We start from the raw sequence: 15418 nt of genomic DNA on the forward strand, positions 1-15418 counted from the left end.
GATGGCAATCCTAAAAAAAATTGGTGTAGGATTATACGCACCCAGAAGACTCGAACCCGTGACATCAATTCATTTATGAGTGTGAGAGTGACCAGTAAGACAAAGTCTATTATTCGGTTAGTATCCTGAATTCGGGAAAGACTTAACAGTATTTAGGAAGGGTTTTATGAAATTCAGAATGGTCATCCTAAAAAAATGAGTAGGATTACACGCACCGAAAAGACTCGAACTCGTGACATCATTTCAATTATGAGTGTGAAAGTAATCAATAAGCCAAAGCCTATTATTCGGGTATTGGTTGACAACTTTAATATAAAACTTAAGCAATTATCTTGAAATTCAGGATGACCTTGGTTAACATCATGAGTTATCTTGAAATTCAGGATGACTTTATAAACCTTAAACAATTCCATGTGCACCAAAATTACCAAGTTTATCTTGAAACTGAATAACCAGCTGAGTTATATCAGCTTCCACAATATCATTAACAACTTTGAGCACAATATTAGGAAGGACATTATAATGTTTAGGAGAACATAAAATCAAATCATTACCACTGATTAAAATGGAGCAATATATGATTAAGAGATTAAAAACTTCAAATTATGAAGGATTACATAATATTTAGGAAGACGTTCTTGATATTTAGGAAAGTCTTCCTAACTTTGTTTTTTAAACCTGAGAACTTATGGTTATCGAGTATATAAGTGATCATCTTCGTCTGTTGTATCTACCAACAACGTTCCCTTGAATTTAGCTCTTTAATTAGAAAGGTACCATCAACATCAATCATTCTTCTCATCATTGAATGTAATGCTTAGCTTCTTCCCATCATGTGCACTTCTCCACCAGATCCACCTACAATTCTGTAAATTACAACATCCATGTCAAGCTGCTAAATATAAAGCACGAATCATGAAATTTCAGAGCTAGAATAAACTTAAAACAACATTAAAAGTCATAAATTGGAGGATGAGGTATAACATAAAATGCAAGTCCAACAAGAACAAGCTTCCATTTTTTGGCAAAAGAGAAGCTTATAATGTTTCTTATGAGTAAATTTGTCTCTGTAGCTCGACATAGACACATAAAAATCAAGACAAATACGATTAAATAGGTAATCTCAAATCGGATCAAACAATTTGATTCACCTGAATCGATATGAATACACCAACCTTTGTGAATCCAATACCCATCGAATCATGAAAAATTGCCTAATTCCTCTCTGATTGAGGAGTTATGGTTTCATAATTTCCCAATTTCAAACCCAATGAATCGCTAGCTTCAAGAGAGAGAAGAAACAAAAATTATAAAAAGCAAATAACATTTCTGTTGAGATACGTTTAGAATTGAGATTGAATCGATTCAAGTAACAAAGCAATCATGATGTCAGAGGAAGATAGATGAAGACGATGCTAGAGAATGACACTGTCAAAGGAAGACGGAGATGATGGTGCTGGAGGAAGACAGCGCCATAGGTAATAAGAAATTGACGATGCTGGAGGAAGACGGGGACAACGTCATAGCTAGACGGAGCTGCCAGATCTCACCAAAAACAATGTCGTTCACCAACGAAGGAGATGGAATGATCGATAAACCTAAAAGCTTCGTTCAATTTGTGTTTATGCTACAAGGGTAGAATTGTCTTTCTAATTAGTAACTAATGGTATTAATGGAAAAATAAGGAATGTGTGGTATATTAGGAAGGAAAACTAATTTGATGGTATTTTAGGGTATTTTTCAAAAAAAAAAGGTCTTATCCGTACAAAAATAGATCTTTCTGTTTCAGGCCACGTGTAATTAATATCTAATCGAACGGCTGTCGCGTGAAATCTATGGGCAAATCTGTGGACTCAAAGACTCTCAATAACAATAACAACACTATGGGTCCTCTCAAAAAACGTTGTCGTTTAAGGGAAGATTGCGTGCTGAATGACACACAGGAGAGAAGAAAGAAAGAAAGAAAACAAATAGTAAACTGCAAAAACAAAAAAAAAGATTCAAAAAAAGCTTAATCGAAAGCAAACAAAAATTCTCTGACAATTCATTGAAAACAAAAAAGATCAGACCAAACTCTTATCTTCACGAGATTGATTAACCAGTTTCTGTGTTTCCGTCTCTTTATTGATTTTGGTGTTACTCTTCTCTCCCTCCCTTCTGGTTAGTTTTTTTTATCTCTTTTATATGAATTTCTGCAAACTTATTGTTGTTTCTCTCTGTGATTGATTCGTCCTCTTCAGTTGATGAATTATGTCACCAAAATCAGACAATTTGAATCATCAACCGCTGTTTTCGTGTCCGACTTTCGATTCTTAGAGTCTCACCGGGTTTGATCTGTGTGTTTTTATCCTTCCTCTGTTTTATAATATAGTTGAAGTTTATTGGATTTGATTTCTATTTCAAAGTACGATGATTTGGTTGGTATTTGGTAAGTACTAAGTACAAAAAAAAGAAAAGAAAATGAGTTTGCTTAAATTGACAAATAGAATCTGGCTCTGAGTTTTGTTTGCTTGTAAAACAAAATTAGGAACTAATTCTTCATTTTACCTTAAAGGCAAAAAACATCAGATTCTATTATTATTGGGGCAAATGAAAAAGGGAAAGCTTTTGTTTTTTTTTGGTTGATGGATCGATCTTGTCGGTTATCAGAAAGAAAGATTCTTCCTTTATAACTATTATTAGAATCAAAACGGTTCATATGAGATTTTGCTAAATCTGCCATGATTTTCTCTGAATCACATTGTTCTTGAATCTCTTTTGTTTCTCAGAGAGAGTTATGGTGAAATAATGGCAGCAGCTGAAGCTAGAGCAGTTTGGCAAAGAACTGTTAACCGTTGCTTTGTCCAAGAAGACGCTAAAAGAGCTCCCAAGTTTACTTATTGCCAATCTTCTTCTTCCTCAACTCCTTCATCAACTAAGCAAGTCGAAGACTCTGGTTCTTCTTCTTCTCGACCTTCTTCTTCTCTTGAACCACAACATCATCAGTCATCTTGTTCAGGTTTCATGCCTCTTCATCGAACCCCTAATTTCCCTGATCTCTTACCTCACAACACCGGTTTGTGGACTCCTCACCACCCCTCCTTTCAGATGGTGAATAAGAAGCCATTAGAGGTTAACAACAATGAAGTCCTAACTGAGAAGAAGCCTGAATTAGGAGCTGGAGAGAAGAAACAAGTAAAGACTTATAATTCAGAAAGCTTTCAAGAGTTTATAGAGTTGATGGAAACAAGGGAAAGTTATGGTAGCTATGATGAGTCCACTGAGAAGAAGCTAAATGAGCCAGCTTTTGATCCGAGCTCACCATGGAATCCTCTCTCAAACGAGAAAGCTGAACCGTGGTGGCGAACTACTGATAAAGATGAATTAGCTTCCTTGGTTGCACAAAGATCACTAGACTACGTTGAGAACTGTGATCTTCCAACACCACAGAAGATGAAACGCTCTTATTATGGTAGTCCACGTGATGGTTTCAGAGATTACTCTGTCTCTAACCAACAAACCATCAACGAGCATGGACCAAGCAGAGGAAACAGCTTCAAGAACAGAACCGATGCTTCGTCTGAGTCTGATTTAAGCAAATCAGAGTTACTAGAAGCGCTGAGGCATTCTCAAACACGAGCTAGGGAAGCGGAGAACATGGCTAAAGAAGCTTGTGCGGAGAAAGAGCACTTGGTGAAGCTCTTGTTTAAGCAAGCATCAGAGCTTTTCGGGTATAAGCAATGGTTACAACTGCTTCAGCTTGAAGCACTTTACCTCCAAATAAAGAACAAGAAGATTGAGAATAACAACAACAACAGCAAAAAGAGCAACGAAAAGCCACAGGTTTCCATCCCATGGAGCAATTGCAAAGCAAGAAAAGGTGGGAGGAAGAGAAGAAGCAAAAGTGGTAAAACGAATGGAGCTAAGTATGCAGTTAGTTTAGCTTTGGGGATGAGTCTTGTTGGTGCTGGTTTGCTACTTGGATGGACTGTTGGATGGATGCAGATGCTATCGTTCTAATCAAAAGATAAAAGAAAAGAGACAAGAGACAGAGAGACCTCGAAAGGTTTAATTGAGAAGAAAAAAAAATCATCTTTTCCCACAGTGAATAGAGCTTTGATGGTCTTGAATTAGAGTTTTTAAGGTTTGCTTCGAATGCAGCTTTTGGATTTGGTTAATGAGAATGTAAATTGTTGTAAGAATTTTGTTAATATTGTGCTTTTTTCCTCTATTTTTTTCTTGAAAATCAGAAGAAATTATCTTTCCTGAATGTAATGTAAGCAAGTATGTATCTTCATGTAAAAATCTGCATATATTACTTTTTCTTAGCTATATATGATCCCTCTTTCATGTATAGATGATCTATAATAGATCATGGTTTTTGGGATCAATTGAAATTTGAAAGACTTTATATTTACGGTTTTTTTTGGTAATTTTGAGTTCGGATCGTGTGTATGAATCATTTGTTCACTCTGAGATTTTTACTGCTGGGTAAATAAAACAGAAAGAGAAAAGGTTTAAATGTAATTTTCATTCTATTTTAGTTTTCGGTTAAATTACGTGGCAGCTATAATATGGGCTGAATTCGAACATTCAGGCCCAGTGATCTGAACCGACCCGACCCGACTAGAATCCATAATTGAATCCTCAGGTGAGAAAATGGTTTACTCTGGAACTATCAATCGAATCAGAGACATCGACGACGACGACGAGCTTCGGTCGTAATCCAAAAAGAGGAAGAGACTGAAATCGAAAGAAGAAAAAAATGCCGGTAATGGAGAAATTGAGGATGTTCGTAGCGCAGGAGCCAGTCGTTGCTGCGTCTTGCTTAATCGGCGGTATTGGTATGAACCCTAGAATTCAATCTCTTTCTTTCTAAATCCCCCTTTGCTTACACGCGGCAGATCGCAAAATCGATGGCATTCTCTTTCTTAGTTACGATTTGCTTCACATAGATTCTGGAATCGTCATACCTATGGTTTGTCAAAGAGAGTTTGTTTTAGATTGTGATCTAATCCTAGTTTTGATTACTCATTTATCTTTGATGTAAATCACTGATTTAGTAGCAAAAGGTTAAGTCTTTATACATTATTTTGATGATGGGTTTGTTTTCAATTTTCGTAGGACTATTTTTGCCTGCTGTTGTGAGGCCTATACTAGACTCACTCGAGGCATCCAAACAAGTTAAAGCTCCCCCACTTACCGATGTAAGCTTTACTACTAATGTCTCTCTCTCTCTCTCTGTTGCAATTTGGTTTTTTGTTACTTGGACTAGATTTAATCTGTAATGTATGTTTCTGGTTCGGAATCTCCATAGTTTTTGTCGTCCATATTGTTTCTGTATGTTTGGATGTGGCCAAGTTCTGTCTTTTTGGAATGTGATTTAAGCTTATACATCATCTCATTGTTTTTGTTCCTCCTCACCTTGCTTCATATTCTTGTGATTTGAAAGTTCCATCTTTGATTCATGTATGACTTTGAGAGTGTCATGATCATGTTTTCTTTCAAGTGAAACACCGGATTGGAGATAAAATAGACTAGTTAGTTAACCCATTGCTTAATGATTCAACACTTTTGATGTATAGTCTGTATAGGCAAACAAATGATTCAAGTATTAACTCGGAACCAATTTGCTTTTGCAGGTTATTGCTGGTGTCACAGGGAAGAAACAGAGTTAAAATCCAAGCAATGATTTTTCCCCTGTTTTCTTACATTTCAGATTTTATCCATGTTTTCTTTTTTTGTCTTTTAACTCTTTTATTCGCAAAATGAAATAAGGCAAGACTCATGTTTTTTTGTTCTGAAACTTATATAAAGGCCTGTGTATGTGTGTACACTCACTCTTGTTCATCACTTGATCGATCAGATGTATTCATTTCTTAATGACAAATGAAGAAAAGCTTCAAACTTTTTTTCTTGCCATGACTCATGAGTCTTAACATTATGGAGTATATATACACATCACACAGATATTAGCTTCTCATTATAATAAATCTTACATACACGCTTATTAGCTCTTTTACATCATCTTTGATCCTTCAACAGATAAATAGAAAGATGGTAAGATGTGTCTTGTAATGCAATTTGATAATAACAGGCTCAAACACTTTCACTTCTAAGCTTCTTGTTCTTCCATGGCATTGCTAGCTTCAGTCCCTTGCATAAACTTCCCTGCATTTCCCCAACCAAACCCATTTGAGTAAAAACACAAGACTTGAAAAGACAGACGAAGTCAAGTCACGAAGAATGAGCTGAGAAACACAGATACTTTACCCAAAAGTGAGATCCTTTAACAGAGCCACCACCATGGTAACTCCCTGATCTGTTAAACTTCATGATCTTCATGTTGTTCTCGTTGATCTCTCCTGCTCTCTGACTCTCCGACAAAAAGACATAATTATCCCTGACAACAACACCCCCTCTCCCTTTCCTCCGCAAGAACCGGAAGGGACCATGTCTCCTCTCGGGCAAGGGCATGTGCGTAAACTCACCAGGAAGGAGCAAACGAGGAGGCAAATCAAGACACTTGGGGTAAGAAAGAGGACGGAGAGGGTTCTTGGGCTTGCCTGGTTGGTCTTCCCAGCAAAACGGAACAGAGGCAAGAGTGTGAATCGGAGAAGCAAACACACGTGGACTTGCAGGCGATGAAGTGTACAACAATGATCTTGACTTTGCAGCTAACACAAGTGCCAGCTTCGCCTTCTCTTCTTCCTTTGCTTCTCTCATTTCTGTGTTTTCTCTTCTATGTGTCTTTACTTGCTTGTTCTTCCTGCTTAGAGTCTTTTAGGCTGTTTCTTTTTTAGGTAGTGGAAAGTGAAGAAAAGATTAGACAATGCATTAAATATGTCGCAAATCATTTGTGATCATTGATGATCCAACGGTGGATTTTTTACTATTGACTACTAACATAGACAACCTTTCATATAAGTCAATACTCTTTTGTTGGAGGAAATTGACAGACAACGTCACCACCAAATCCCTCTCTCACCAACTAAACTGTTATTATTTGTTTTCTTTTACTATTCAAAGAATAGATTGTCACTAAAGTTGTAACAGTGTCATTCTCTTATGAATTTTTTACAATATTTTGTTGTTCTAACTTCTAACTAAACTAAGTGCACCACTATTCAATATTTTTACCCAAGTGCTCATAAACTGTCTATGATCCTCTTTTCTAGAGGTGTAATGTAACAGTACGAGAGTACAATAAGCAGCAAACACTCGAAATACCAACGCGCACTTGAATCATGTCTTGAGACTGTTCATGCAAAAGGCGCGTGCGACTGTTCTTTTAACCATCTCTTCTTTAATAATCATTTTTGTACTCATGCAATTGATCACAAACTGCTTGAGCGCTTGTGATATACTACTCTACTACATTCAAGAAAATTTTGTACACAATTAAGGAATTATGTAGCTGACGTGAAAATAATTTGCCGACAAATGACTTTATTATGATTAACGAGTTAAAAAAAGAAAGCCCAAAGTGGACCCATTACTAAAATGTGGTTCATGAGTAGAGAGTTAAAACACATTTCCCACCGACACCGAGAGCTCATGATCTCTCTCAAGCTTATTGTGTTCTCTTGCATGTCTAAAAGAGTATAGTGATATGATTAACTTAAGTTATGAAAGAATTATTAAAATACGATGAATGTGGTCTTAGGTGAGTCGTTGTGTGTGGGTCTTTTCTTACGCGGAACACAAGATTAAGAGAGCAGGTTCTTTATTTGTTTTTTCTTTCTTTTAATTGTTTGTTTTAGGAGCAGGTTATTTGCATTTTGTCTTCTTCGAGTATATATATAATTATTATTTAATAAAAAAATAGATTATCATACTGCAATACTATTTAATCAAAAATTGCAAACACGTATATTCTATACTGGATTGACACATTTTTTTTTCTTTTGTAGGTTTTTTTTTTGGGTTAATTAGTCAACTGATTATAAATAAGCTGCGACAAGTGTGAAATGTAAAAAGATTGAGGACATGGAAAATATATATTATCTTATGACCTCAAAAAATCATGTCTTACAGTATCGATGTTCATGTCTTCTTTAATAATCATCTCTTCTCCATAGAGTATATATAATCTAATGAGCTAAAAAAATTGGGCCTACTACCACATTATTTAGTTTTATCAGGCCTACACAAAATCTGAAAAATTAGTCATGTAAATTAATTTTGGTCCGTTCAAGTTACTGATGAATTTGGTCCGTTCAAGTTACCGATGAATTTGGTAAAACATTATCCATAAATTTATATTAAAAATTGATTTTTGCTTTAACCAATATATACTATTCATCAGTTTTGGGAAATATATATACATTTTATTGCTAAGGAAATAAGTTGATTAAGAAAAGTTAGTCATGTTAATTAATTTTGGTCCGTTCAAGTTTCTAATGAATTTGGTCCGTTCAAGTTACTGATGAATTTGGTAAAACATTGTCCATAAATTTATATTAAAAATTCATTTTTGCTTTTCCCAATATATACTATTCATCAGTTTTGGGAAATATATATACATTTTATTGCTAAGGAAATAAGTTGATTAAGAAAAATAAGTCATGTTAATTAATTTTGGTCCGTTCAAGTTTCTGATGAATTTGGTCCGTTCAAGTTATTGATGAATTTGGTAAAGCATTGTCCATAAATTTATATTAAAAATTGATTTTTGCTTTCCCCAATATATACTATTCATTAGTTTTGGGAAATATATATACATTTTATTGCTAAGGAAATAAGTTGATTAAGAAAAATTAGTCATGTTAATTAATTTTGGTCCGTTCAAGTTTCTAATGAATTTGGTCCGTTCAAGTTACTGATGAATTTGGTAAAACATTGTCCATAAATTTATATTAAAAATTAATTTTTGCTTTCCCCAATATATACTATTCATCAGTTTTGGGAAATATATATACATTTTATTGCTAAGGAAATAAGTTGATTAAGAAAAATTAGTCATGTTAATTAATTTTGGTCCGTTCAAGTTTCTGATGAATTTGGTCCATTCAAGTTACTGATGAATTTGGTAAAACATTGTCCATAAATTTATATTAAAATTTGATTTTTGCTTTCCCCAATATATACTATTCATCAGTTTTGGGAAATATATATACATTTTATTGCTAAGGAAATAAGTTGATCAAGAAAAATTAGCCATGTTAATTAATTTTGGTCCGTTCAAGTTTATGATGAATTTGGTCCGTTCAAGTTACTGATGAATTTGGTAAAACATTGTCCATAAATTTATATTAAAAATTGATTTTTGCTTTTCCCAATATATACTATTCATCAGTTTTGGGAAATATATATACATTTTATTGCTAAGGAAATAAGTTGATTAAGAAAAGTTAGTCATGTTAATTAATTTTGGTCCGTTCAAGTTTCTGATGAATTTGATCCGTTCAAGTTACTGATAAATTTGGTAAAACATTGTCCATAAATTTATATTAAAAATTGATTTTTGCTTTCCCTAATATATACTATTCATCAGTTTTGGGAAATATATATACATTTTATTGCTAAGGAAATAAGTTGATCAAGAAAAATTAGCCATGTTAATTAATTTTTGTCCGTTCAAGTTACTGATGAATTTGGTCCGTTCAAGTTACTGATGAATTTGGTCCGCTCACGTCATATTCTTATATTCTAGTATTGCCTTAATTAGGTGAAGCAGAGGATGCACATGGCCCATAGGAAAATTGTTAAATTTTGGAAAATGGTATACATATATGATTAAAAGTTAAGTGGGAAAATATAATTAATTGTGTAATTGCTCAAAAATAATAATAATAATGCAATATTTTTTCTTCATAACCATTGGGCTATATAAACATGGCATGATACATTGATAAAATTCACAAAATTAAAGGCAAACATCATCAAGGATAAGTAAGTAGCTAGAGAAATGTCACGGAGACGAGTTTGTGAGACGCAGTATAAGCTTTCCGTCCCGCAAGAACGATTCTGGGACCGTTTTGTCCGCAATTGGACTGTCATTTGTAATAAAAAACTTAAAGGTATATATTATATAACTCTCATACTCTTATAATTTCATATATGTTCATAACTCTAATATATTCATTGTTTTTGTTGGCTAGACCTTCACCCATCTGCTCACTCGACTCATACGGAAATTGAGTCATTGGATCACCAGATGAAAACCATGAAGCAACGGTTCGTCAAACCTAAATACGTTGGAGGCTATAAGTATATTGCAGCAACTACAAAAGTTATTGACAGCGAGCCTAGTGGCTTGAATTGCCTCATAGTCGTCACTGCGGAGTACGAAAAGAGTGGCCTTGAGCTCAGAGACCTTGAAGAAGTCAGACTCCTTGCACATTATATTAATGTAGTAGCTTATCATTGCCGTGTTGGTGATGCTCGCGATTATCCCAAGCCAGTGCGTCTTAATAATGGCACCGGCCCGTCAAATCAATCCATGCCATAATCGAAGGAGGGTTCATCTATTTTATACCTAGAGTTTATATAAGATGAAATAAATAAATTGAACCCGCCCCCAATATATATATATATGTGTGTGAGTATGATACGATTCTTCATAAGGAAGTAAGTGAAGAAGAGGATGACGTGGATAGTGATAAAGACTCTGATTGTGGAGGAGGCTTGGCCGTTACGGTATCAGCTTAAAAGAGCTGTGAAGCTCTTCTTCCTCATTATGTTGAATCTGGGTTGTTAAGCTTCAAGAGATGTTCTTGAGCTCCTGAGTGATGTGCTCAGGTTTCGATCTATGTTGATCTAGCTTCTCGGATTAAACAATCAAACACTTCTATTTCTCTTTCTGATTCTCGATTACAATCTCTGTAACTCTTGGATCTATTTCTAATTGAATACCGTATTGCTTTACATTCGCGATAGTTCTACAATCTAACAGAGTATTGTATCCTCTAGGGTCATGTCCCTATGAGTTGAATCTTCTCTAAATAAAGTTGTTACGTATTATATGCATGAGTGTTTCAAACTATTAACTAAATTCACAATTGTCTACTGCTAAATATGATAACTGAACTCAGAACCTCTTCATCATTTCCTAAGGCGAGAAGTTGCAATTTTGCAAACAAAGACATGAGTTTTATTACCATCATCATCTAAAGACTGTTTTGACAATTCACAGGTGGGCTTTTACCTGTATAACTCACACCATCACAATAACCTTTGCTTTAATTCAATATCTACAAGACAATGAGATCAAATAAGACACAAAGACACAGAGACTTTGGATCCTTCTTCGACACTCTAAGCAAACCTAAAACTAGAATAAACAGACTCCCCTTTTCACTCTCTGGTGGCAACACACTCCACCAGCGTTGAATTGAAGACTGGAACCAAACTGAAGACAACTTACATCCACCTCTTTGGCGGATGTCTTCTTAGAGTATATATAATTATTATTTAATAAAAAAGGATTATCATTCATATTATATTATATAGTCTTTAATTCTTTTATGTTAAAGATAACAAAACCCACCTACGTCAAATGCAAACACAAACACAAACCACCTAACTTCGCATCTCGGTGGGAGGATCCAAGAAAGAAATCGAGAACTTCTTCATTAAACGTGAACTGTCCTCTGATCCGATTCAAGATTTACGATTGTACCTTCATCATCCAACAAAGACTTTGAGCTCATTTTCTTGACCTCTTCACTCGAATATATGAATAACTTCTTTGCCATTTTACAGAACTCACTGCACATTCAAGAACACAATCGTTAAAACAAGAGAGGGAGAGAAAGCTAAAGACTTAAGAAAGGGGTAGAGAGAGAGAGAGACTTACTCCCACGGATCGTCTCCTACAAGCATCATGTCACCTTCATCATCTGTAAACACAACAGCCCATTTGTCTTTTGGACTAAGCTCTCCTTCAATCTCAAACATTTTCTCTAACTCTTTGATTAATTCGTCGTATGATCTTAACAATGTCAAATCAACCGCGCGTCCAACCGCTGTTCCTTGCATTTGCACCTTTACAAATAACTTTTTTGAGAAACAACAAAGTTTGTCTCTTTTTTGAGTTTGAAGTGAAGAGTAATGGTTTGTTTTATACCTTGGTTCGGCTTCTTGTGGATGTTTGTTGCTTCTGCTCTTTTGTTGAGTTCGACGAGTTAGGATCTTGACACTTGGTGGTAGAATCAGAGTTGTTTGAATTCACACTTATTATTTGCTTTTCAGGAGGAATTGGAGCAGAAGAAGAAGGCTTGCTCGTGAGATCGAATCCGAACAGCCTACAGCAACTTGTGCCCGGAGCCTCGGTTGTCTTGCCTTGTAATCCGCTTGAGAACACCGAATTGTTCAAGTTCCTCTCGGTTGCTGGATCATGGAACAACAGTTTGACTGATGGATTAGACTCATGGCTCTGCGAGAAGCTGCTCAAGTAAGTAGAAGCTACAGAACTCCCTGTGATTTCTGCAATGCAGGACACAAGTTTCATAGTCAAAAGTATATGAGAAAAAGCAGTAAAAACTAAAAAGTAATTTCTCACTGTTTTTGGTTCTTGGTATGGTAATTTTTTTTACAATACATCAGACCTGCAGGTTAACTCTAAAAGGTACCTAAAGTTTAGTATTGAAGGTACCTGAAACTGATGAATCAATTGGTCTGGACCGTTTGGACTTTGACTGTGGTTGCGTAGGAGCAGAGGTTAGCGCGGATGGTGAGAAAGGCTCGATCTCCCATGATGAAACCTTATTTGGTCTTTGAATAGTGGATGGCTCGTCCCATTGGATCTAAATACAGGAAAACCAAAAGATTCTCAAGATTTACTAGAATCATATGATATATCATCTCTAGAGAATGATTCTAAATTCACTTAACCTGCAGTGACCTCCATTTCGAAGCTGGCCACTGAGAAGATAGATCTCCACTACCAACAATAGTACCTGTAAATCTGAAGAATGAACCAATCTAAAATTCAGACAACAACTACAATCAAGAAATCAACAAAGTGACCAAAGAGGAATTCAGAAATATACATTCTCTCAGGAGACTCTTCTCCTTCAAATCTCATCCTAAACCGCATACCGAGAGCAAACCCGTTCTTCATTGCCACCATATACTTGTTCACACTGATTATAAATTGGCTTATCCTGAAGAAATTAAAGTCTATATTATTAAAGCCTTAAAGCCTTTCACTAGCAACCTATATATATAAGATGCATAGATTGAAACTTCACCTCGGTTTATATAACACAATAAATATAGATTTTGTATTAACAGCATGAGAAGCTGTAGCAAGAACTCCCAAACGCATACTCTGACTCGAAATAACGGATGCAGGCATCGTACTTTGCTGCCTAGCTAAACGTCTCACACCAACCCGTAAATCCCCAGTTTCACCCCTTAAAACATCATAAAAAGATTACTGTAAAGCTTGTGAACTTTAGTAAAAGGATCAAGCTTTGTAGATACCTCAAGAACACAAATGCATCTCCGGCTACAAGTCTTTTTGAGGTTACAAATGTACTCCAACCTGTTGTAAGTAAATGCCTCCTCGGTTGACCTACATCGAAATAAAACAAACTCAATAGACTCTTAAACCTCTTAGATAATAGAGACTCTCTAAAATAGACTGTTACCTCTAAAAATATGCTTAAACCTCCATTCATAGCCGTGAAGATCTTTAGCTACAAGTTCTTGAGTTGGTGTAGGTTGTGTCATATCCTAAGTAATGAAAATCAAAAATCAATTAGATAAAATTCAGCTAAGAAAAGGCCAAAATCTGAAAAATGGGAGATGGAATGATAAAAAAAAGCAATTTAATTACAAGAGAAGGCAAACACTCAGTGGCGTGTTTACGAAGGACAGAGAATCCACCATGAGTGCTTGTATCAGAAGCTGTTAGAATCTTCACAAACGAATCAACCTTTGGTTTAGCTGGTTCGACTACAGGTGGATCAAGGCTTGTTGGTTCACTTTGCTGCAAATCAAAACCCAAAAAAAAAAAATCAAATTGACTGAATTGTTGATAACATATTAATTCAAAAATTCTTATTTTTTTGACTTACATCTTCTTCAGGGTGTAATGTGATCTGAGCGTAAACCTCATCAGTCTCATGCTCTGCTTTTAACACAACACTAAGAACACGGCAAAGTATCTTCGGAGGAAGATTAAAAACTGGTATCTCTTGATCAACGACTCCTTGATTAGTCGAAGCCACCAACTGTTACATAATAAAAAACATTCAATTCTTAAAATTGAGAAAACAAAAAAGGAACAATTTTTTTGAGCATTTAGGGATACTATACATACTTGTTCCATGTGACCTTGAGGAAAATAGAAAACTCGTTCACCATAACGAGGTACTTCAACAAGTGGCCCTGCACAAGCTTTCCATAGCTCCGTGTACAATTGATCATCTTCATTAGTCCCTAAAAAATTCCCCCAAGAGAAAACAAAAAAAAATCCAACCTTTCAATTTCAAAAGCAAAATTCGAAGCTTTAAAGTGGGTCTAAGTTGTTTAGCTCGCTAACAACAAACCCACGGATGTGAGAAAGAACTAAAAAAATGTTGACTTTTTTTTTCCACAAAGACAAGACAATGCTAGAAGAAGAAGAAAAAACTCAAACTTGGGGAGAATTGAAGTCAAAATTGAATTCACCTGATCTTCTGAAATCAGCATCCACTACTACATTCGCCATCGAACAAACTCACATGAACAAAGTAAAAAAAAAAATCCAAGCTTTACACAACGGGAAGAAACTAAAAATCGAGCTTCAAAGGAGAAGAAAACGAAAGACTCAGAGAGCGTTATTATTAATTAACCCATGAAAGAAGAAACAAAACAAGAAGAAGACAAGAGAGAGTCATCAAAGAAAGGGTAAGAAGAAGAAAGGCTTAAGTAAAAAAAAAAAACAACAAAAGAGAGAGACTAGACACGACGGTTATGTCTGTATTCAATCCATTACTGAACACATAATAAATTCATTACCAAAAGCACAAAATTGTGATAAGGAAAAATTAAATTCTCTTTCTTTCCTTTTTTTTTTTCCGGGTTTTTCTCTTTAGCTTCTTTCAGTTTCAGTTACGAAACCGCTCATCTTTGCCTTTTTGTCTTCCTTCCTTATCATCTTTATTTCAAACTCCGTGTCGTTTTATCTCTTCACTCATAAACTGTTTGCCGTTCTGTTTCTTGAGTTTTTTTAAAGAAACGTATATGGTCAATTAAATTATTGTGAGAAAGAATATGGACCGTTAATGACACAAATTGGTTCTTGAGTTTTTTTAAAAGAAATGTTACTACTAGTGAATTTAGCTCACTCAATCTCTCTCATGTCTTTATCAAGAGGCTAGTCAAAAAATAAGGCAGAAGTAGCTTCATTACCATAATAAGGCGCGTGAAGCCAAAAAAAAAAGAGATGATGTTTATAGTTTCCGTTAGGACGAGTTTTGTTAGATTTTGACGGTACCGTTACTTT

The 15418-nt window shown here is 35.2% G+C and overlaps 3 protein-coding genes and 2 long non-coding RNA genes across 6 annotated transcripts; 3 read left to right on the top strand and 2 right to left on the bottom strand.

Annotated features, from left to right (window-relative positions):
- Positions 1-1902: 1902 nt before the first annotated feature.
- On the top strand, positions 1903-4333 carry LOC104784655 (uncharacterized). Of its 2 annotated transcripts, none has more exons than XM_010509697.3 (2): positions 1903-2160; positions 2769-4333. In XM_010509697.3, exon 2 carries the CDS (start codon positions 2788-2790, stop codon positions 3997-3999), a length of 1212 nt encoding a protein of 403 aa, XP_010507999.1. In that variant the 5' UTR covers positions 1903-2160; positions 2769-2787; the 3' UTR covers positions 4000-4333. The 2 variants fall into 2 exon arrangements, with proteins under 2 accessions (XP_010507999.1, XP_010508000.1); XM_010509698.3 differs by having other exon boundaries at positions 1965-2336.
- A 312-nt stretch (positions 4334-4645) lies between these two features.
- LOC104784656 (uncharacterized) lies at positions 4646-5888 on the top strand. Its single transcript, XR_767268.3, has 3 exons — positions 4646-4823; positions 5104-5186; positions 5622-5888. It is a non-coding gene; the product is annotated as an uncharacterized LOC104784656 (long non-coding RNA).
- Positions 5889-5934: 46 nt separating this feature from the next.
- On the bottom strand, positions 5935-6953 carry LOC104784657 (uncharacterized). Its single transcript, XM_010509701.3, has 2 exons — positions 6253-6953; positions 5935-6150 (listed from the first exon to the last, which is right to left on the bottom strand). Exons 1-2 carry the CDS (start codon positions 6703-6705, stop codon positions 6079-6081), a joined length of 525 nt encoding a protein of 174 aa, XP_010508003.1. The 5' UTR covers positions 6706-6953; the 3' UTR covers positions 5935-6078.
- A 2787-nt stretch (positions 6954-9740) lies between these two features.
- On the top strand, positions 9741-10848 carry LOC104784658 (uncharacterized). Its single transcript, XR_015558116.1, has 2 exons — positions 9741-10001; positions 10083-10848. It is a non-coding gene; the product is annotated as an uncharacterized LOC104784658 (long non-coding RNA).
- Positions 10849-11393: 545 nt separating this feature from the next.
- LOC104784659 (auxin response factor 11-like) lies at positions 11394-15065 on the bottom strand. Its single transcript, XM_010509703.3, has 13 exons — positions 14602-15065; positions 14252-14370; positions 14007-14162; positions 13766-13918; positions 13578-13662; positions 13411-13501; positions 13176-13340; positions 12975-13088; positions 12817-12889; positions 12578-12728; positions 12050-12408; positions 11780-11967; positions 11394-11691 (listed from the first exon to the last, which is right to left on the bottom strand). Exons 1-13 carry the CDS (start codon positions 14639-14641, stop codon positions 11556-11558), a joined length of 1830 nt encoding a protein of 609 aa, XP_010508005.1. The 5' UTR covers positions 14642-15065; the 3' UTR covers positions 11394-11555.
- Between the last annotated feature and the right edge of the window lie 353 nt (positions 15066-15418).

Source organism: Camelina sativa, chromosome 5 (assembly GCF_030686135.1).
Source record: "Camelina sativa cultivar CO46 ecotype springtype chromosome 5, ASM3068613v1".
Taxonomy (NCBI): domain Eukaryota; kingdom Viridiplantae; phylum Streptophyta; class Magnoliopsida; order Brassicales; family Brassicaceae; genus Camelina; species Camelina sativa.

Coding starts and splice junctions, on each gene's coding strand:
- LOC104784655 (XM_010509697.3), top strand. CDS start 2,788: ATGGCAGCAGCTGAAGCTAGAGCAGTTTGGCAAAGAACTGTTAACCGT.
- LOC104784657 (XM_010509701.3), bottom strand. CDS start 6,705: ATGAGAGAAGCAAAGGAAGAAGAGAAGGCGAAGCTGGCACTTGTGTTA. Junction 6,151..6,252: donor TTAAAGGATCTCACTTTTGG/GTAAAGTATCTG, acceptor GGGGAAATGCAG/GGAAGTTTATGCAAGGGACT.
- LOC104784659 (XM_010509703.3), bottom strand. CDS start 14,641: ATGGCGAATGTAGTAGTGGATGCTGATTTCAGAAGATCAG. Junction 13,502..13,577: donor GTTTAAGCATATTTTTAGAG/GTAACAGTCTAT, acceptor ATTTCGATGTAG/GTCAACCGAGGAGGCATTTA. Junction 12,890..12,974: donor GAAGAGTCTCCTGAGAGAAT/GTATATTTCTGA, acceptor TTCATTCTTCAG/ATTTACAGGTACTATTGTTG.